The sequence below is a fragment of the Ictalurus punctatus genome, chromosome 3 (assembly GCF_001660625.3).
Source record: "Ictalurus punctatus breed USDA103 chromosome 3, Coco_2.0, whole genome shotgun sequence".
NCBI lineage: Eukaryota > Metazoa > Chordata > Actinopteri > Siluriformes > Ictaluridae > Ictalurus > Ictalurus punctatus.
This window is the reverse complement of record NC_030418.2, coordinates 18,128,234-18,152,386: the sequence shown is the minus strand read 5'-3', so window position 1 is coordinate 18,152,386 and position 24,153 is coordinate 18,128,234. Positions and strand designations below refer to the sequence as shown.

The 24,153-nt window shown below is 38.3% G+C and overlaps 1 protein-coding gene across 2 annotated transcripts in view; it reads right to left on the bottom strand.

Annotated features, from left to right (window-relative positions):
• The window catches only part of pcdh15a (protocadherin-related 15a), a 216,012-nt gene that overhangs the window by 51,211 nt on the left and 140,648 nt on the right, over positions 1-24,153 (bottom strand). For both annotated transcript variants that reach the window (XM_053679710.1, XM_017464981.3), the window contains 3 exons: positions 20,608-20,724; positions 10,736-10,876; positions 10,481-10,593 (listed from right to left, as the gene is read on the bottom strand). In XM_053679710.1, the coding sequence (XP_053535685.1) occupies positions 10,481-10,593; positions 10,736-10,876; positions 20,608-20,724 (371 nt within the window). The remainder of the gene's footprint in view (positions 1-10,480; positions 10,594-10,735; positions 10,877-20,607; positions 20,725-24,153) is intronic.

Genomic DNA, 24,153 nt, shown 5'->3' with positions numbered 1-24,153 from the left:
TGACAGATCCAACCCTCAAGGCTGATGACAAGTGGGGGAGAAGGTGTTACAAGTAAACACACACTCAGCTGGCACTGGTGTAGCGCTGAAAACAGAGATAACTGTATTCAGGTTACTCCAAGTGTGATGGAAGCACAAGCTAAAAAAAATCCTGTATGTGTGGTTCCTATAGTAATAATAATAATAATAATAATAATAATAATAATAATAATAATATGAAGAAGAAGAAGAAGATGATGATGAAGAAGAAGAAGAAGAAGAAAAAGAAGAAAATTATTGAATTCATCTTGGCTTCACATTACACAAAGCAAATTAACCAGCATCACTAAACTTAATACTTATATGGATAATAACATATGCCTTGTATTTGTGGTGAAAGATATACCAGTTCTCCTAGAAGCATCAAAAGTCATAAGGAACACATCTATTCCTGTATCTGTATGGCCATTAGCACAAGCAGTAAGAGCTAAATGCAAATGCAATTGTAAAAAGGAGATGGATATGAATAAATACATTTTCAAAAATCAATGATAGTTGATAGTCCAACAAAAGCAGCTCCTCTCATTCCTTTCCATGTGCACACAGTGCAGTGGCATTTTTTTGGCTAGCACTCTAGTCTAAGGTAGGCCTTCATAACACATTTATAAACATTGCATAAATATTTTATGAAGGTACCCTAAAGAATTTTGATGAATGGCTTATGTAAAAACTCATGAGGTGACATTACACGTTGTATTGATTCTATACTAAAGTCTGATTAATAGAAATGTACATAAATATTGTGAGTAATCATTAAACTGGGTTACAGAAACTGGACAGGACATTTGCCCTTCATTTGTGCTAACAGGGAGTCTTGGGAGGATGTAATGTAAACACAATTTTGAATCAGCAAGGGGTTGAATATCCCCCTGCGGCAGATTTCAAATGTCACACCTCCTGTTGCAGCATTTCACCTACATCAGCACAAATGAATTTCTGGCCACATGGCAAAGGCAGAAAATGAGGTAAAAATCTGTTTACATCCAACCAGATGAGTAATACTCTGACATCATACCACCACAAGTTATAGTTTCGTATACATTAAATAAATCGAATCATTTTCAGACATCTATCTAGAACTGTAATATAAGTATGTAAACTACAGACACAAATATAGATTTACTCGTTTACTACATGTCTAGGTGTTCCTAGGATTTATGTTAGTGTTGCCCTATTTAATTTAGATCACAGATTGATCTGGCTACTTAACCATTTCTGCATGAATCTAATTTGTGTTTATCTCATCATATTGTTGAAAGCTCTAGATGGCCAATGCTATTTTTAACTGCTCATGTATTTTATATATCAACTACTTCATTTGTATTGCTCAACACCAATTCGTCTGTTTTCTGTTCTTTCGTTTTCCCCAAAGTGAATGATGAAAAATTTTGCATGTGTGCAATTACATGTTTATACCTCAGGGAAACAGGGCATGGTGAGTGAATTCCTGGGAACTGAGAGCAAATAGAAATTTGAAAAAGTTTCATTTATGACCATTTGTTTGCATTCATTTAAAATATTTCGAGAGGTGTGATTTATATTTTGGCATATGAGGCACATACAAAATATATCACAGGCCATTCACACAATTTAACTAATAGAGTGCATAGCCAACAGCAGGAGAGTATTAAAGTTGTAGTTAAGTAGTTTTCTTTACTCTGTTACAATTTCCCCTCGCGCAAAGCGCTGGAGCATGCAGCGCACTCTGAAACCCGAAGCATGAGCTTGAAGCGTGAGCACGCTTCCAGGTTTTTCAGTTTACTTTTGACACGTGTGTTTTGTTATGGTTTATGTCTTGTCTCTGCCCCTGTATTGTCATTGGTTGTTTCCCTCATGCGTCTTTTATACAGGTAACGAGCTGAGATTAGGAGCACACTCTTAAAGGGAGTTCTCCTAATCTCAGCTTGTTACCTGTATAAAAGACACCTGTCCACAGAAGCAATCAATCAATCAGATTCCAAACTCTCCACCATGGCCAAGACCAAAGAGCTCTCCAAGGATGTCAGGGACAAGATTGTAGACCTACACAAGTCTGGAATGGGCTACAAAACCATTGCCAAGCAGCTTGGTGAGAAGGTGACAACAGTTGGTGCGATTATTCACAAATGGAAGAAACACAAAAGAACTGTCAGTTTCCCTTGGCCTGGGACTCCATGCAAGATCTCCCCTCATGGAGTTGCAATGATCATGAGAACAGTGAGGAATCAGCCCAGAACTACACGGAAGGATCTTGTCAATGATCTCAAGGCAGCTGGGACCATAGTCACCAAGAAAACAATTGGTAACACACTACGCCGTGAAGGACTGAAAGCCTGCAGCGCCCACAAGGTCCCCCTGCTCAAGAAAGCACATATACATGCCCGTCTGAAGTTTGCCAATGAACATCTGAATGATTCAGAGGACAACTGGGTGAAAGTGTTGTGGTCAGATGAGACCAAAATGGAGCTGTTTGGCATCAACTCAACTCGCCGTGTTTGGAGGAGGCGGAATGCTGCCTATGACCCCAAGAACACCATCCCCACCGTCAAACATGGAGGTGGAAACATTATGCTTTGGGGGTGTTTTTCTGCTAAGGGGACAGGACAACTTCACCGCATCAAAGGGACGATGGACGGGGCCATGTACCGTCAAATCTTGGGTGAGAACCTCCTTCCCTCAGCCAGGGCATTGAAAATGGGTCGTGGATGGGTATTCCAGCATGACAATGACCCAAAACACACGGCCAAGGCAACAAAGGAGTGGCTCACGAAGAAGCACATTAAGGTCCTGGAGTGGCCTAGCCAGTCTCCAGACCTTAATCCCATAGAAAATCTGTGGAGGGAGCTGAAGGTTCTAGTTGCCAAACGTCAGCCTCGAAACCTTAATGACTTGGAGAAGATCTACAAAGAGGAGTGGGACAAAATTCCTCCTGAGATGTGTGCAAACCTGGTGGCCAACTACAAGAAACGTCTGACCTCTGTGATTGCCAACAAGGGTTTTGCCACCAAGTACCAAGTCATGTTTTGCAGAGGGGTCAAATACTTATTTCCCTCATTAAAATGCAAATCAATTTATAACATTTTTGACATGCGTTTTTCTGGATTTTCTTGTTGTTATTCTGTCTCTCACTGTTCAAATAAATCTACCATTAAAATTATAGAATGATCATTTCTTTGTCAGTGGGCAAACATACAAAATCAGCAGGGGATCAAATACTTTTTTCCCCTCACTGTGTGTATATATATATATATATATATATATATATATATATATATATATATATATATATATATATATAAACTAAATTACTTAGAAAATATTTAAGGCAAGTACAAACAAAAATAATAACAATGCAAGTGTGATTAATATGCAATCACACATCTCTCTAGTGTGAAGAGAATTCACAGACCATGCTGTCAGCACTGGCATTTCTACCTCAGTGTTTTCCAGTGTTTCTGGGGACATACAGTCATGTTAAAAAAATAAGTACACCCCATGAAAATTGTTGTTTTATATGGACAAGCAAACATTTGATCCTCTTTGAAACAGTCCCTATTAATAAAGTTGATACACTATCAAATGACACATAAAATTGACATTTTGTAGTAATTTTCACGATTTAAATTAACAAAAAACAGATCAGTCACATGGAAAAGGTAAGTACACCCCTATATTTATCACACCTTCAAAATCTAAAGACTTCTGTAAGACCTTCAGAAAAAGTGGATGCCTATGAGTCTGGCAAGGGATTTAAAAAGATCTCCAGATTATTTGAAATACATCATTCCACTGTAAGGAAAATTATCTACAAATGGCGCAGATTTCAAATGACTGCGAATTTGTCCAGTACTGGCCGTCCAATCAAACTCAACCCAAGAGCAGGCACACAGGATCTGCTAGTAAGCCTTGTATCTGTTGTTATCAAAGTGTATGCTTCTACAGTCAGAAAGAGATTGCACAAAGTTGACCTGCATGGGAGGCGTGCCAGGAAAAAGCCTTTGTTATCTAAAAAGAACCTCAGAGCAAGACTACAGTTTGCCAATGAACATACAGGCAAAGACCAGGCCTTTTGGAATAATGTGCTCTGGACAGTTGAATCAAATATAGAGTTGTTTGGTCACAGTAACAGTAAACATGTTTGGCGCAGACCAAAGATAGCTTTTCAGGTTAAGCACCTAATACCAACTGTGAAGCACAGTGGTGGAAATGTTATGGTTTGGGGTTGCTTCGCTGCCTCAGGGACTGGAGAGCTTGCATTCATTTATTCAACTATGAATTCTGCATCATATCAAAGAGTGCTTGAAGATAATGTGAGGCCATCTGTTCGAAAGTCGAACTGAAAGTGAACCTTTCACAGGATAATGATCATAAGCACACTAGTAAATCCACCAAGGAATGCACCAAATCCATAATCAGAGATACAGCAAACAGGCAAAGTTCAAAACCAGGAAGTACGATGAAAACAGGATTAAACAAGACTTTATCTGAACACTTTAAACAGCACACAAGTAAATGTGTGCTATTATTATAGTATCTTCCTACTACATAGGCCAGGAAGCCGTTTACCCTGTAAATGTCACCTGAAAGGAGTCAGATGCACATTAGGACACTTTACTCCATTAACTACTAAACCAATAGGTGTCATATTTTAATTTAGCAAGAATTAAACAAATGCACTCCTGAGTCCTCCTGTGCCACCATTTGCTCGTTTAATTTTGCTGCAGTGAACTGTTTGGGGAAAAGCTTAAATAAAGATTAAATAAACTTCTTGTATGCAAAGGTACAATCATGATAATGATTAAAATATGTGATATAAAATTAACTAATACATGTCTGGGTGTATAAAAGACAAATAAAATATAAAGCTGTCTGCAACTTGACCTACAAGGCTTAAACATTTAACGAAATCAAAGGGAAAAGCTATCCTGTACTAAGTTATTTTATCCATTTGCTTAATTCTTGCTAATTTTCTGAGCAACGATCTGACCAAGACCATTAAAAATGTAATACTTTGATATTTGGGGCTTGGCCCATTTTTAAGCACAGCTTAAGAAGAAAATCTTGTTATGATAACATTAAATCTTGAAGGTAATTATATGAGTCAAGGACTCTTTGTGGATATAAGATGGCAGGACACGTTATTAATCACAGATGAGAACTATTACCAGGGCAGGCACCAGAGGCCATAGAGTAAATCAAAATCACTGATATCCCATGACCTCTGTTCACCTTATCACAATCCATACTGCAAGCTCACCATTCATATTCTCTAAAACGCTGACCCATCACTGAGCCCATTCAAGCCCCTGCAAGCCAAATATTAAAACGTGCTAAAGGAAAAAATAAGTCTCAGGAGCTGCAGATTCAGCCCTGCAGACTGCTGTAGAAACACTAGAATGCTTCCGTATACCCAACAGCATCTGCTCTCAAGCTCTCAGCATTTTTAGTTGCATATTCATGATTTCTCATTAAGCACACTGGGATTTAGAGTGTGCCTTTGAAAAGAAACAGTCAATTATTCTTAAGAAAAACAAAAATAGCCTTTTCAATGGCAGGACATGAACAAATTCTAGGTTCCTTGTATTTTTTCTTTTTTTTCAGTTCAGTGTTAAAAATGCATGACATTCCAGGTATGCAATTTCTGAGCAATATCGACACACCAAAGACATATGAAGCGTTACAGGAGTTTAAATTAATTCTGCCTCATTAGAGTGCACATAAGCCAAGAATTCATTCTGCCTAGAACTTTATTTTTGCATTACTGAACTTGTTTAAATATGGTTCAGTGAATTATAACATTATAAAACACTGTATAATAACAAGGTGTAGAAGCATTGCCACAGGTAAGCACAAATGAAATGTGCATTCAGTCTTTTACACTCAACCACTCATTTTCTCAGATGATTTTGCACTGTTTTTGCAGACTAATGTGGCGGTGGGGTGGGTGGGTTAAGGGGGGGGTCCACAGGAGTTGAGGCAGGATGCAAGTGTGGTATGTGCTTTATTAGGTGCAAATCCAATAAATATAAATCAGTGTCCATACTATTAGGACCCCTTGGGTCCCTTACTATTAACTATTACTAACTTACTATTAGAAAGTTTGCCTGAAAGGTTCTTTGGGTTGAGACTAGAGGTCCCACAGACAACAAAAAAGGTTTGCACAGTACTTTCATAAGGGTAATATTTTTGGGAAAATAACCAACTAAATTACTTTTTAAAAATATGGAGTGCAAGTACAAACAAAAATAATGACGATGGAAGTGTGATTAAAATCCACTCACACATCTCTCAAGTGGCGGTTGATGAACTGTGAGAGCTAGAATTCAAACACTGTGTTGGCATTTTTACCCAAGTGTTTACAGTTTTTCTGTTTCATAGCTGTAGGATTCTTATTTAATAATAAAAAAAGTGTTAGGCATTAGTCCTGATATTTGGAGGACTAAGCAGATACAGATACAGACTACATTAGTCCACAGCACAAATTAGAACAGGGAGGGCAAATCCATAATCAGAGACATGGTGAAGAGGCAAAGGTCAAAACCAGGAAGTACAGTGATAACTCAACAATACTTTGCAATGAAACAAGAAATAGCAGACACAGACATACTATTCAAGGAATAACACAGAACAGCTGAACACAATTCCAAACACACAAAAACCAAACACACACAAAAAACAATAACACATGGTGCTTGTTGCCATAGTAACCATGACATAAAGGGGAAATCTATGCCATCCAATTTCCTCATGTTACAGTACTGCTTGAGTCACATCCTCAATTTCCCATTAGCAAAGCAAGCGGCTCAGATATTACTAATATCTGAATAATGCATGCAGTGCTATGAAAAAGTATTTTTTCACAAAGCATTGTTTTTGTCTATATCTCATCTTAATTTGTTTCAGAATTAAAACAAAATCAAAGATAAAACAAAGGCAACTTGAGTAAACAAAAAATACAATTTTTAAATGATAATGTTATTTATTGAAGCAAAAAAGTTATCCAATACCAACTGGGCCTGTGTGAAAATGTATTTGAACCCAAAGTTACTAATTCCCCAAATCTATAAAACTGTATTCAACTGCAACCAGCAAGTTGAATGCAGTTTAAACAGAACTGTTTCAACAGCATGAAGTTGGTTAAAAGGTCTTATCCAGCAAAACACTATGCCAAAATTAAAAGAAATTCCAGAAATGATGAGGTGATTGAAATACATCAGTCTGGGAAGGCTTACAAAGCTATTTCGAAGGCTCTGGGACTCCAAAGAATCACAGTGACAGCCATTATCTCCAAATGAAAAAACTCTGCACAGTAGTGAACTTTCCCATAAGTGTCCGACCTTCCAAAATTCCTCCGAGAGCACAGCAACGATTCATCCAGCAAGTGACAAAAGAGCAAAGGATAACATAAAAGGACCTGCAGGCCTCTCTTGCATCAATACAGGTCACTGTTCATGATTCCACTATCAGAAAGACACTGGGCAAAAATGGCATCCATGGAAGAGTGGCAAGGCGAAAACCACTGCTAACCCAGAAGAACATCAATGCTCATCTGAATTTTGCCAAAACACACCTTGATGATCCTCAAACCTTGTGTGAGAATGTTCTGTGGATTGGTGAGTCGAAAGTGGAACTTTTTGGAAGACGGGGGTCCTGTTATATCTAAACCAAACACCGAATTCCACAAAAAGAACATTGTACCTACGGTCAAGCATGGTGGTGGAAGTGTGATGGTGTGGGGATGCTTTGCTGCTTCAGGGTCTGAGCAACTTTCTATAATTGAGATAAACATGAATTCTGCACTCTACCAGAAAATCCTAAAGAAGTATGTTCGGTCTTCAGTCTGGATGTTGACACTCAAGTGTAACTGGATTATGCAGCAAGACAACTGTTACGAAACGGGACTGGAGGCGGATGCAGGTGCGGGTCAAAGTCTTTATTACTTAGCAGACAAACAAAACTCAGGGAGCGCGGTCTCTATTGACAATACTTAAACTTTGGACATCTAGCTACGACCGCTAGCATGCTACACGTTAGCACATACCGTCATACTTCCTTGCCATGACAAACGTAAACCAAATAATACTGCGCAAAGTGCGCATTCACTGAGGGGTTTAAATAGTCAACATAATCAAGCCAAAACATGAACACCTGGGGCAAATCAGAGACAAGATCAGACTTAAATTAATGTCCAAGCAGGAAGCAAACGAAAACAAAAGAGTCACGTGACCAGTCAGAAGCCGTGCCGCAGTGCCCTCTGCTGGCCGTGGCATAACACAATGATCCAAAGCATAGGATTAAGTCTTAGTCCTAGACGTAAATGTAAGACTGATCTCCAGTTATCGGAAGCATTTGGTTGCAGTTATTGCCGACAAAGCTGGCACAAGAAGATTTAAGTTTAATTGGGAAATTAGTTTTTCACATGGGTGAATTATGTTGGATAACTTATTTTTTGCTTCACTGAAAAAAAAACGTGTATTATGTGTTTACTCAGGTTGTCTTTGTTTTATGCTGTATTTCGTTTAAAGATCTAAAACTATTTAGTATGAGATCTACACAAAAACAGAAGAAATCAAAACTGTATGTACAGTGCATCCGGAAAGTATTCACAGCGCTTTATATTTCCACATTTTGTTATGTTACAGCCTTATTCCAAAATGGATTAAATTAATTATTTTCCTCAAAATTCTACAAACAATACCCCATAATGACAACATGAAAGAAGTTTGTTTGAAATCTTTGCAAATTTATTACAAATAAAAAACAAAAAAATCACATTTACATAAGTATTCACAGCCTTTGCTCAATACTTTGTTGAAGCACCTCTGGCACCAATTACAGCCTCAAGTCTTTTTGAGAATGATGCTACAAGCTTGGCACACCTATTTTTGGGCAGTTTCTCCCATTCTTCTATGCAGGACCTCTCAAGCTCCATCAGGTGAGATGGGGAGCATCAGTGCACAGCCATTTTCAGATCTCTCCAGAGATGTGAATCGTGTTCAAGTCTGGGCTCTGGCTGGGACACTCAAACACATTCACAGAGTTGTCCTGTAGCCATTCCTTTGTTATCTTGACTGTGTGCTTAGGGTTGTTGTCCTGTTGGAAGATGAACCTTCACCCCAGTCTGAGGTCCAGAGCATTCTGGAGCAGGTTTTCATCAAGGATGTCTCTGTACATTGCTGCATTCATTTTTCCCTCGATCCTGACTAGTCTCCCAGTTCCTGCCGCTGAAAAACATCCCCACAGCATGATGCTGCCACCACCATGCTTCACTGTAGGGATGGTATGACATGCTGGAGCTCTGTCAGAGTGACCATCGGGTTTTGGTCACCTTCCTGACTAAGGCCCTTCTCCCCGATCGCTCAGTTTGGCCGGGCAGCCAGCTCTAGGAAGAGTCCTGCCGGTTCCAGACTTCTTCCATTTACGGATTGTTACATTATCCAATGTATTTCTGTTTGCTCTATGTGCCTTTTGTGTGTCTATGTCGGTGGTGGGCTGGGTTTTCTTTAGTCTCCTCCCCCTTATCTAGGCCCCGCCTACTGCATGCATCATGTTCCGACTTGCTACTGGACAATCACGTCTTGTCCACGCCTACTTCGGCCTTGTGTGACAGAATTGGTTGCCTGCACGCTTCCGGAAGTGTACTTAAGCCTCGTGAGTCTCCATCCCAGGGCAGATCATTGCCAATGCATTTTGTGTAGAGAGAAGTGCTTTTCACTCGTGTTTATTTCGCCTGTGTATGACCTTACGACTGTTTTGACTCTGTTTATGATCTGCCCTGTTACGATTCATGTGATACCCTTGTGTATATATATATATATATATATATATATATATATATATATATATATATATATATATATATATATATATATATACATATATATATATATATATATATATATATATATATATATATATATTACTTTTGTTAGAATTTGGAGAATAAACTAAACAAACGCAGTCTTGGTCTTGCCAACCCTTTTCTTTTTTTTTCTTTTTGTATGTTGCGGCCCGATCTAGACTGGGTTCGTAACAGGATGATGGAGGCCACTGTGCTCATTGGGACCTTCAATGCTGCAGAAATGTTTCTGTACCCTTCCCCAGATCTGTGCCTCAATACAATCCTGTCTCAGAGGTCTCCAGACAATTCCTTCGACTTCATGGCTTGGTTTGTGCTCTGACATGCATTGTTAACTGTGGGACCTTATATAGACAGGTGTGTGCCTTTCCAAATCATGTCTAATCAACTGAATTTACCACAGGTGGACTCCAATCAAGTTGTAGAAACATCTCAAGGATGATCAGTGGAAACAGGATGCACCTGAGCTCAATTCTGAGTGTCATGGCAAAGGCTGTGAATACTTATGTATACTGTATGCAGAAGTGTGCCAACCAATTGAGCAGAAAACCAAAATAAACCGAGCTGTGGGACTACGGGGAAAATGCATTCAGATAAACTGACCAGTACTCCTCCTCTGTAAAGATAGGTATTCTGGAGGGCTGCAAGACGGTGATCTCCACTAGTGTTGTATTCATCTTCACTGGCTCACCCTCGTCAAAAGCGATCACTATCAGCTACACACACACATGACGATGGAAGCAAGTAAGAATGGCTTAAAAAAACATACATGGAAAAACAACTGCTCAGATAAATTGTAATAAAAGCAACTTTTCCTCCATGTGTGTAACTGGAGTCAGTCATTAGTCTTAAACTCACTCTAAAAGTAGTGCTGGGCTCCTCATTCAGGTTCACTTTAGTGATGACTCTGCCTGAGGTATCATCTACATCAAAAATTCTGCCGCTGTAGGGAGACTGCTCCTGATCCACTCTGTACCGCACCCTGCTGGCTGGTGTCCCCTACAACCAAAAGCATCAGTTTACCATTAATACATATCTAACAGAATGACAGATTATGCATTATTCATTCACTGGCTAGCAAGAAATTACAAAATATGTTTCATAGTGTGTGCGTGTGTGTGTGTGCGCGTCCATCTGTGTCTGTGCATGATAGCTAAACTAATCTAAAAAATGCTATTTAAATGTCAAGTATAGTAAGAAAGAAATGTGTGTGTCGTTTGTGTCTGACAAGTTAATACAGAGATGATTTAAAGGGAGATTTCTGAATGGGTTGTGATTGCAGTGTCAAAGACAATGGCAATAACAACACAGTCCTTGAACAATTCTGCCCATACAATCCAACCTCGAGAAGAAGACTGCACAAGAATCATAATGAGATAGAGTGATTTCCTTCTGATGGATATGAATGAAGCTGTAATAGGAGCTACGGTCACAAAACTCAGACCGGTCTAACCTAAAACAGACTCGGATCTTTTCGTGGCTTGTAGAAGTTTACAATAGTGAGAGTGTGTTGGTCCGAACCCGAGCACCCAGAAATCTGTAGTACGGTGCCTACCATTTTCTTGTGTGTACACAATTAAATATGCTTATTAAATTATTGTCTCGCGGAAAGCAAATGAGTGGAACAGGGCACTTGAAATCACTAACTGGTCTCTTCCACATTCATGAGCTCACATAGGCCCATGACTGGTTAGTCACTGTGATTGACAGTACAGAGAGATTATGCCATTTCTCTCAAGTTTTCTGCAAGATGTTTTTGGAAGAACTCTCCAGGGCCAGCACTTTGTTAAAGTCAACACCAAAGTTTTCTGATATGGGAAAATCTTCAGGATAGAGGGGTGTGAGGTTTCCTGGTAACGAGATAAGCTGCATTTGTGTCATGTTAACTTCAAGAAGGAGAAAAAAAACCTGTTTATAACTGTTTTAATGTAAGTGATAACAGGACATAGCTTGTTTTGTGGCCATTCCAGACCATCAAATGTAACTGTAAAAAGATTTCTATTTTAAAAGTATGGTGTGTCATTCTTTAATAAATAAAAATGATCAACTTTGAGGTGGTAACAGACCCTGTCATTGACTATTTTCCTATAATGGCACAGTCTGCCGTGTTTTGTTCCTTACTTAAATTACAACAACCCCCCACGCCAGATGTATTTGATCAACAAGGCCCATTCTACTGTTTCCAATATACATTATAGACATTTGTGTTTAAGATCAAAAGATTATGACACGATAGATCAGAATTTCAGCTTTCATTTCCTCATATTTACATCTAGATGTAAAACAGTGCACCTTTAGTGGCAGACCACCCCATTTTTAGGTGAGCAAAACAACACTTAATATTTGGTTGCATATCCCCTGTTTGCAATAACTACATCAAGCCCGTGACCCAATGACATCACTAAACTTTTGGTTTCTTCTTTTGTGTTGCTTTTCCAGGCTTTTACTGCAGCTTCTACTAGTTGATGTTTGTTTACATTTCTCTGTAAATTGGAAGTCATGTTGTGTCTGTAAACTTCTGAATTCATTCTGCTGCTGCCATCATGAGTTACATCATCAATAAAGATTAGTGAGCATGTTCCAGAAGCAGCCATGACAGTACCTCCACCATGCTTGGCTTGTATGATTTGGATCATGAAAAGATCCTTTCTTCCTCCACACTTTGGCCTTTCCACCACTTTGATAGAGGTTAATCTTGGTTCCTGAAATTTTGTGGTTCATATCTGTATTTCTTTGTGAATTCCAATCTGGCTTTGTGATTCTTACTGCTGATGATGTGATGGTATCTTGTGGTATAGCCTCTATTTCTGCTCTCAAAGTCTTTTTCAAGCAGTGGATTGTGATACCTTCACCCCTGCCCTGTGGAGGTTGTTGGTGATGTCATTAACTGCTGTTTTTAGGTTTTTCTTCACCCCTCTCACAATGTTTCTATCATCAACTGCTGTTGTTTTCATTGGACAACCTGTTCCATGTCTGGTTGTTAGTACACCAGTGATTTATTTCTTTTACATGATATTCCAAATTGTTGTATTGGCAATGCCCAATATTTGTGCAATTAGTGCGATTTGCCCTCTTTTCTAAGCTTCAAAATGGCTTGCTTTTTTCCCCATAGCTCTCAGGTTAAAATAGGCCTTGCTGTTCCACTACTTTGAGAGGGAACTATAATTTGTAACTCAAAAATAAAAATGCAAAAACATGGACATCAGTTCAAATGCTTCTCTACAAAATCAAAACAGTGAATTAACAATTCAACATCAGCTACGTGAGTGTGTCGGATTAAAGGTGTTACTCTTATTTTAGTAGTTAGGGTTGACACTCTCAAACTTCAGCTCGCTGTATTTTGTGTGATTTTTATAGATGTTCAGAATGCAGTGTCTGCTCCAGGGCTTGTTTTTGGTAACGATTAATAGCTTGTTCTATCACTAACTTCATCTCTGGTACTCATCTCTTGTCTGAATTTAACAGCTACTCCATAAATGTTTCATGTTTTATGCTATGGTAAACACAAACAGTCATTAGGAGTGCAGGAGTGGTGGAGAAACACTGCACTTCACACCTCAAACAGCAAAGTGGAAGCTGGAAAAACGTTAAGTGTCTCCGTTTAATGCCAAGAACTGTTTCTCTCTGTGGCTTTTTTTCCTTTTTTTTTATTCTATGCAGCATTTAGCATAAAAACGATGATTTATGAATAATGCAAAAAAAGTTACTGGAGCTTAGAGGCAAAGAAAGTCAAAACTAAACATATATTTAGACAGGAGCAGCATGGAAAAGAGAGTGTGTATGCTGTAGCTGCCAAGGATGGGAGGCTCAAATTTGACCTCACTTGACTACTAGATCATGGCTGTGCCCCTAACAGCTTCCTTTGGGGAGAGTAATGGATGACCAAATGACTGGTCATTACTGTCCTGTTAGATGGTAGTGAAATCCTGTAACCTTCCCCAGCGCTGTACAGTTTGGGGCAGACAAAACAGCTGATAATGAGATCTCTCACATCAATGGTGGCTAACTCGCCGTTTCATCTCCACTTGAGTAAACAGCAGGTGTTGGAATGGGAGCATCTCTCAGTTTAATGATTGCAATTAAGGAGACCTTCACCACTCACACACACACACACACACACACACAAACACACATACACACACGCACACACACATACACGCACACAAATACATGCACGCACACGCACACGCACACACAAACACAAACACACACACAAACACACTCACACAAATGCAAACACACATGCACACACACACGCGCGTGCACATACACAAACAAACACACGCACAAACACGCACACACACTCGCACACACACAAACATACACACACACAAACACACACAATCACGCATGCACACACAAACACACACATGCACACAAACGCATGTGTACACATAAACACACGCGCACACAAACGCACGTGTACACAAACACACATGCACACAAACTCACGCACACAAACGCACGTGTACACACAAACACACACACAGACACACACACGCACAGACGCACGCGCACACGCACAAACACACACGCATACACACACACATACAAACACACACACACCCACAAACACACACACACACACACACACACAAACACACACACGCCATGCAAATGGCCAACAAAATTGAGGATTTGGGAAAGAGTGAATGCATCTCTTAGTAGGCAATCTTGTATTTTTGATCCATTTCCACATTACGAGTCCAGTTCTCAGGCAATGCCAACAATGTTTAACATCGTATAACGCTCCATTGCACATTTATTACTAAAGAAAGCAATCCAAGGTCATCAACAGAGTAGCGATTTCACCAAATTAAATACAGCCATTTTTCCAAATCAAAGCAGGAGACAGAGTAGTCCCGATGTGTAATCGCAGGCATTACACTCCACTCGCTACTTCCAACAGCATTTTGCCAAGATTCAGATGGCACAGAACACATTCTAGTCCCAAGATTCTACTTGCAGCTTTTCTGGTATTCAGGGACTCTGTGATTTATTACTGGATCTTGCACTATTCTGGGTGGTATTATGGTGAAAAAAAAGGGCTATTCATAATTTAGTTCATAATAGAAATTATTCATAATTGGTTTACAACAAAAAAAGAAACGATCACAGTACTTAGTGGAGCATATGGGTTTCAAAGGCAACACAAAGGGCAGAGCTTTTATTAGTGTGACTTTCAATACTGTTCTCCTATAACCTACTACAATTAGCTCATCATCTCTCCTGGCTGCAAAGGTCACATATTCAAGTTCAGCACTACAAAGAATAAAAGAAAATAGATCCTTGGCGTAAATATAGACACATACTTTACAACTGGTCACCAATTAAGTCACCATTATATTCTGGACTAAAATAAATAAATAAATAAATAAATCCTGACTCCATATCTAAGGAGTCTGAATCTGGGAATTAATGGACCATTTTCACACTTCCGGTTTATGAATGTGGAAGCGCAAATAGCAGGGATGTGACCTGGCCTGGGTATTTGGGGCTGCAGCCCATAAGACTTTTTTTTTTAGTCCCGAATAATTCTCCACTTGGAGTGTTTTGTTACTACATAATTGAACGTCAGTAAAAGAAAACAGCATTGTTGTAATTTTGTATCTTCAGTGAAGAGTGTTGTGTTTTATTTCCAGTGAACGGAGGCAAGGCCAGTCAGACAGGGTTTACAGGAAAATACGTGGAAATACTCATGTCTTATTGGCTGACAGCTCTCAATTCTGTCAAAAGCTAGCTCACACAGTCAGTTAGTCTGAGGGGAAATGGATATACACCGATTATTTACCAGTAAAGAGGTTTTAAACTGAAACACTAACATCCTCTGATGCTGAGCAGGAAAACAAGGTGTGTAAATGTCTATTCGACCTCCAAGTTACGTGAACATATGAGCAGAGCATAAGGACAGATAACTTACTCTGCATGGCAATGAAGCAGCTAAACCCACACAATGGTAGCTTAGTTGTGCCTCCCCTTGGCTAACGACACTTAAGTAGCCTAGTCTCATGCAAGATAGCCAAAAAGTTATATATTTTACCACAGTGGTACTGTCGCAAACACTGGCAACACATGTTTTATGTTAAATCCAACTTTTTGTCCAATTTACACTTTTTTTTTTTTTTACACAATTAGTCCTCACATGCAAGAAAAATGTATGGAAACAGTCTATTTAGAAGTACATTTTGAAAACCTTTTTTGATTAAGAAGAATCTGGGCTCAGCCCCGGATGATTAAGAGTCCAGCTAACGCCCTTGGTAAGCAGTAGTGTTTCAAAACATCAGGTGAGATACTGACCAATGGCAGTAAATACAGTTCATAATGACTGCAGTGTTCTTAAATGCACAAATAATTTGAGCAAACATTTTGATACACAGGCATAACAGTGACCAAAAACGCTCCAATTTCCAACACATAAGTGGTGTTTTATATTTAAAAATAATAATAATAATAATAATTTTCAGCACAAATAGAGCAGTAGGGCTGTTGTTGGTTTAAGTGGGTCATGTGATTATATATATATATATATATATATATATATATATATATATATTTATATATATATTTAAAAAAAAGTTAGACAAATAAAAAATATTTAAAAGTGAAAAATCCTGCTATTTATTGTACAACGTCCATCTTTCAAATCAAACAGCAAATAGATAAAATTCCATTTTATTCTCAGTGCTTGAAGCTACAGGTGGATTAGCAATTTCTGCACCCAAGCACAATTTAGAATAAATCTCTAAAGAGTAAATTACTGTAAATGAAGCAATATTTAAGATCTTTCATGTCATGAGCAATATCACAGACCTCAGCAGGTCAAAGAATCTGACCACCCCAAAATCACTAGCTTTTTGAGGAGTAACACTTCACTAACTATATTAGCGGTGAGCATAGACATGCTATGGAGAGTTGTTTTGCCAGGCTTGCCTGCAAATGCTAACCAAGCTGTCAGGACATCACAGTCAGTGAACTCAGTTTCCAAGAACATACCACGACCTAGTAACAAGTCCGCTACGGACTACACATCCCAAGACACACACACCTTAGCACGTTCACAGTCGCCTGACTTCTAAACCATGCACGCCTGTCACTAATCATTACACACACACTATCACCGCTAAGTAATTTCTCAGTTTGTGTATTCAGCTGACTTTGCCAAGCCTTGAATCTCTGTGTTCGCTGTTCTGGTTTGTTGACTTTCTTGACTTTCGTGTTTTGCCTGAGCCCTGGTTAGTCTGTTTGTGCCTTGCCTGACCTAGTCTGTGTTTTGACCCTGATCTTGCCTTGCAGTACGTTTGTTATTCCTCTCCCTGCTATTTTACTCAAATATATACTCAACTGCAATTGTCTCAGCCTCCTACCTTATGACACAGCCATAAGGAGCCATAGGAGCTGTCTCAGCCGGAGCAGCTGCAATCAGTGTGGCTCATGGGGTATATCTGCTTAATAGCAGATGAGTCTGCCCAATAGAATTAGGATTTGAGCAGTAAGAAAATAAAAAATGAGAAAGAATATTGGTTGGTGCACCATGCAATTCTAACCTCGCACCCCTACACTTCTGTTTTTATAGGTCTTAGTGGAATTCGAGATATTTCCGACTCCTTCATAATTTGAACACTGAGGCCAGTAGATGTCTAAACATATCATCAGGATCTATAATTTCATTCCAACATTTTGTAGGACATGAGAAGGATGACATGCGCTGAAAAGCACTCGCTCACATCCATCATGAGATCACGCAGGCTGACCCGGACGTGGGATCTGCACACCGATTAGCTAAGCTTGAGAGCTAACATACTAGGCATTACGAGGGCACACACTTTTCCCCCAGGGGTTTCTAAACAGCGTATCAGATATTTCGTCATTAGGCAGGTGTGACTTATTTTGAGAATCTGCATAGGTCAACGATCATGTGCAGTTTGGGAAGAAAAAAGTTGTCTGTCCATGTTCACAGGGGGCTTTACATTCATTCTGCTAGAACTCTCCATGATCACAGGGGTTTCATGTTTGAAAAATGCTATTCGGATATGAAATGCTTGTTTCATTTAAATAAGTTCAAGGTCTTACTGACTTTACATCAATTCTATCATGCGTCCTATCATGCAAGACTAAAAATCTGCAGTGAAACCTTAGGTCTTTTTAACCCCAGTATTGTTTCCACTGCTGTTGCCCCATTATAAAAAACAAACTCATAATTATATATGCTTTCATACTCAACTTTATTTACACAGAAAGAGCAAAGCTGACACTTTGAAGAACCAGTTGGTTCTGGATTTTTTTTTAAACATCGAAAAAAAATTGTTACCGGTATGACTGTTCTTTCGTTCATCATACATCGCTGAAACTAGAAATGCGCATGCAAAACAACTAAAGTATTCTACGCATGTTCAGTGACCTGTAATATTTTTTGGAAGGGGGCGTCTTTACCACACCTACAGATACGCCCATTCTACGTCACGGTACTGAAACCCCTGAGATTTAGTGAACGCCATGTGACGAGTGACGTCAGCATGGTCACTCGTATGGGCAGGTTGGCTGTGCCAGCAGTGTGTTCATCTCACCTCCCTCTCACAGCCCTCATAACACCACATTAGGGACCTGCTTAACTAATCAGATTAAAGAATTAGACTGATGTAGATGTAAATTATTTGTCCACTAATGGGTCGTGCTAATGCTTTATAGTCATTAAGTGGTGCTTTATGAGTCTGTGTTGTGAAATTACATAACACTGTACAAAAGCACATAGTGATGGAAAGCTCCGAAACCAAACATGTCTGTATGCTTTTAGTTGTTTAGGAGATTCATTCATACTCAGAGAAAAAAAGTGTTAAATCATGTTTCACAGATGTGATCAGTAGTTAATAATGTAGGGAATTATATCACTGGACACGGAAGTGTGATAAAAAAAATGGTTTGTTCAGTTTGAGACTCAGTATTGATATGAAACAGATATGACATGTCAGTGTTTTGCTTTAAATCAGTTGACTTTTTTCTGCAGTCAGCTTTCTGGTGCTTGGAGGGACACTAAGTTTAACTTACCAAAAACAATCAATATAATCAATAAGTTCAATATAGTTTGTGCTAACTTACAATAAGTATTAAAAACTCAGGACTGAACACAGATGGTGTGCTAACTGCAATGTGTTCAACGTGGGAAGAACAATTTTTAAAAACAGACTGTCATGAGTAATGTGAACTAACAGCTTTAGTAAAAAAGCAAAAAAAAAAGAGGGGGGTATGCTAATAAAAAAAAAAAAACAATAACAACAACATTAAGAACATCTTGTTGCAGAAGTATGAAATATATTAAGGATTTTGACATTTAATTCAGTTTTTTGCTACTGTGATATCGAGCTATCTATAGCATACAAAGCTTGTATATTATGAGAGGAATTATAATGTTACAGTAGCTAATGTTTTAGAGCTTGCTGTTTGCTGTAGATAATATTTTCCCAAAGTCCTTTGCACTAATCTGCTGCCAGTGACCAAAATCAATATGAGATTAGAGGCATAAACGTCTTTATATTTTGTGAATTTTTGTGAAGATTAATGGTGAACAAGTGCACACTGCACTAATCAGATTAATTGCACATAATCTTCATGTAGGGTAATGTACAGATTAATATTATATTGTCTGTATAATACTAATGATAGTATTAGTAATTAGTAATAGTAAATAGAGTTGAATTCTGGGAAACAGCAAATAACCGAATTGACTTTTTCTGCTAGTAATATATTTCAGTAACAAAACAAGTATATTTTACTAAAACTATGTGGAAATGTTTATTTGGGTAAATTTTTGCCATGGTATATGTCTGGTAAGGAACCAGTTAAATGTAAAAATTGGACCATGTGTTGGGTTTATGCAGGCCATTAGCCAAACTATTATATTATCCTTACACATTACTCGCTGCTATATACCATAATGCTTGTATTCATATCTGTAAAGTTCAACATACAGCGCTACTGTTATTTATTTTATATTATGTACACAACATAGATGTTTACATGTTATTTTTCCTTTACATTTTGTTCTTAATATAATTAAAATAATATAAAATAACTTTGTTGTCAGAACACAACAATTCAAGAATTTCATTCAGCTTTTATACTTTTTATCACCGTGTAAACTGTGATGCGATAATACACAAAAATCAAATCAAATATATAGTCAAATATACCTTAATAGTTGTATTTGAACTCAGTAAACTCAGTGAGTAATGAATTAGAAGCTGTAATGCAATATTTACTGGGGTATTTTGTTATAGAGAAGTATTTGAACATTTACGTGAGTAATGATTTTGTGTAATTGCTTTTTTGTTCCTCTTCTATTTTCTCCCTAATTTGGTCCTGGCCAATTCCCACCCACCATCCAGCTCCCCACTATCATACAACAGCTACCAACTGGGGAGGGTGAACGCTATCACATGCTTCCTCTGAGACGTTTGAATCTAGCCAACTACATCTTTTCAAACTGCTGCTCATGCTGCATCACAGGGCAGTGTAACACACCCAGAAGAAAGCGCTATCCATCCTGCTTTTCCTACCTCGGCTCACAGAGCCGGATAGCATGATTGGCTATCATGTGATTGATAGTTGAGAGAGTGGATGTGGCATTGTCAGGATTCAAACTTGTGATCTCTGGATGTTAGTGTGAACGCCTTTTTGTTGGCACCCTATCTTGTGTAGTTCTGAAACCTCTGTCACTAACACATGTGGTTACTTACGGGAGGGTCTTGATCAGTTGCGAATACTGTTGTGATTAACGTTCCCTTCTCAGCATTAGGAGCCACCATGCCTTTATAAAGAGGCCGAACAAAGACTGGAGTATAATCATTCACATCCTGAAACACACACACACACACACACACACACACACACACACACACACAGTTCAGACAATCATCTTTAACACAAAGTCGACTGTTAAACCCACTGGTAAAGAAATACAGTAGTCTAAAAGAAAATCTACATAAGGATATTATCCATTATAAGTGAGACATGATGAAGAATGGAGAGGTAATTACATGAAGGACAGTGCTATCTTTCTTTCAAGCACCTGAATGACACTTAAATTCACCTAACTTAAAGAGCACTAATCCATAGTGAATAACATGATGGAAAAGAGAGCAGATTCTTTTTCATTTAGGCAGTTGTTTCTATGTGGGTGATCTTTTTAATTACAATTTTTGAAAAAAATAAATCAGTACTTTATTTGCACTCTACAAACAGGTATTAAACAAAATATACAGTGTCATGAAGCAGTCTATTAAATAATTCGTAATAACATAAATAAATTTTATAAGTAGAGCCCACAGGAAAATGATTTAGAATTGCAGTAGCACCAGAGCTAAGGTAGGATAGTGTGATGAGTTAGCTAGTGAAGGTCTTTCAGTATATGTCATGCTGCTGGGATGAGTGTTTTCAGAAATAAAAAAAAATAGCACTTGCATCGGTGCATAACAGCATATCAAACTTTCACTCAGATGCTATTCTATGCTATTTGAAACAGCTTGATATGTAATAAATAATTTTACCTCTGTTTTCCTGCACAAAGTTTGTGCTTTTCATGTCATGACATGACTTACCCGGCTCATGAATCTTCTCATCTCTGCAAACAAAATCAGGCTTGCAAATAACATGATAACACCATATGGTAACATGGGTATTTTCAAAATGCGATAGTTTTTAGCCTATCTTTAGGCTACTGAGAACACAGGGATATTTTGCATTTTGAAAATACCTGTGTTACCGTGCCTGTTACATGTGACTTGCAAGACTGATTGTGTTTGTTATTCAGATAGCTTAATGGTAGAAGTTTGCTAGGTTAAAATATGTTTGTGTAGAATGTGGTACAGAGTGTTCAAGTGAAAGTTTGACACGTCTGTGCTAGAAAGTTTATGTTTAACATATAGCAGTTGCAGATAAGTTGCATGCAATTTTTTTTTTCTTTCTGTGAGACTGAGTTGTATTGTTGCACATGGACAATCCTCTAATATACTGTGGTTAATTTTGTATTCTACTTAAGGGATAATCCACGGCTAGGTGTGCATTGCACGATTTTAATACACGACATGGACTCAAGAATCACGGAGTGCATTAAAATATGTAATGCACACCTAGCCATGGATTATCCCACTTACTCCATGGTCATTGCCAGCATTGACAAGTTAAAGCTGCTATTGATCTTTGCAGTGCAAAATTTGACTAAAGGATAAAAATAACAGTTAATTAATTTTCATATGTTATAATATATATTATATATAAGCATACACAGAGAAAGTGGTGTGATAAGATTACATTTATTTGAATGAATTATAATAAATAGTTATTAAAGATAGAGAGAACGAGAGATTGTCTGTGTGTGTGTGTGTGTGAATTACCTGTGCCGTGTCTGTACTAAAAATGAAGTAATAATGAGTTTAACTACTGTATGCAACTGTAAGTTATTATGTTTACAATTGTTTATAGGCAGTGCATTCATTTAGAACAGTCATTAAATTGACTCGAGTATTCAGACCAACCATGGGATAAATTCATATCATGAACATAAATATCATGTTTCTAGCTTTCAGTCAATGCAACACTATAATGTCGCAATGAAGGATTAATAAAAGTTTTCTTATGTCATCTGACCTTATTTCAGTTTGTCTTACCTTTGTCTATCGAGTGGAGATGTAATGGTAGTGCAGCCCCATTAAATTAGGTTTTAAGAGCTACTATGAAGACTCCCTGCAGATTTTATCAGAGGGATGCACATACACATGAGCAGCTCTTTATCACCTCTCCTGCTCCTGGTCAAGGCACATCAATTACTCAATATGAATACTGAGACTATATCCAGAGAGACTGGAGTGTGTACATAGCCGGAGTGGTTTTAGGATGGTGAGTAAATATGCTAGTCAGGAGTCAAATTAACAGGTGCTAATTAATACTAAACATCCAATGAAAGACTTTACATATATATTTTCAGTGAAGATTATACGTTAGCTATTTCAGATGGTTCAGAGGAAAAATCTGATGAAAAGAGAAATCATTTGAAAAAGAGAAAGAATGATGGAAAAGTTTTTCTCCCTCCAGCAAAAAAAAAAAAAAACAAGAAAAAAACTTTAGAGCAGTCCCAAATATCATATGACTCACCCCATATATTACTGAAATACTTCAACTGAGGATTCAATCTCATTTTTTCCTAGCCAACCTCTACTGCAGTAAATCACTTGGCACACTTTGGTAAGGGTGAATTTAATTGGCTTCCTTTAATAACAAATTCTGATACAAGATGTCTCCCCAATGTCTTGCGATTCAAGTCATTTCTGAAGGAAAGTGTCAGACAGCATAGAATTCATACTCTTATTTGTACCAGAACAAAGACGTCTTAGTTGTTTGCCACACCAAAAACCAGAGGAACACAGGGAACTTTCAGTATGTAATTCTGTGCCACAAGAAAACAGCCAATGTGATCCATCCCTATAAGGCTCTAAGGGAAGAATAGCAAACCTAAAATCCACATGAGGCGAGAAATACAAAGAACACAAAAGCACAGCAGGTTACACTGGGAGGTGGAAGTTTCCTTGTGAATCCATTTGACTGGCGTCTAACCCACGTCTATAATAAAGTGTCAAATTTGACAAGATGATAAAGTGATACAGTGGAAACATCTAATGAGTTCACTGCTTAATATTTATATTAGCTTTTGGTGAAGATATAATGGATTTAAGAATCACTCACAGACACCACCAAATGCATAAATATTCTAAACAAGTGCATATTCTATAGAATTCAATTTGTGCCAAAAGTATTGAACGTAACTTTCAAGAAACGAACAAAAATATACAAAGAGAAAGAAGAAAAACACTCTCATACTGAAAATGTCTGGGTTACACATGTAACCCTGTTCCCTGAGAAGGGAATGAGACGTTGTGTTTAGCATAACACTATGGGAGCGCCTCTTGCACATGACTGGCATCTGAAGCTTGTGTAAAATTAAGTATATTTATAGGCCTGCCATGATCAGGTGACATGGCAATTAAGCACGTCGCTTGATATAAATATTGCACCTGTGAACTGCACCATCAGCCTCTAATATCTGAAGTGAAGACGCAATTCACAGGCCTGCCCTGGTATGACAAAGCTACACAATGTCTCATTCCCTTCTCAGGCCAATGTAGGCACTTTAGGAATATAATCCGGCATAGGATACAGGAAGGCCTTGGCTAATCCAGGGGCAAAGGCCAGACAGGAAGGGGCAACAGAGAGAACTTGTAGATCTCCTA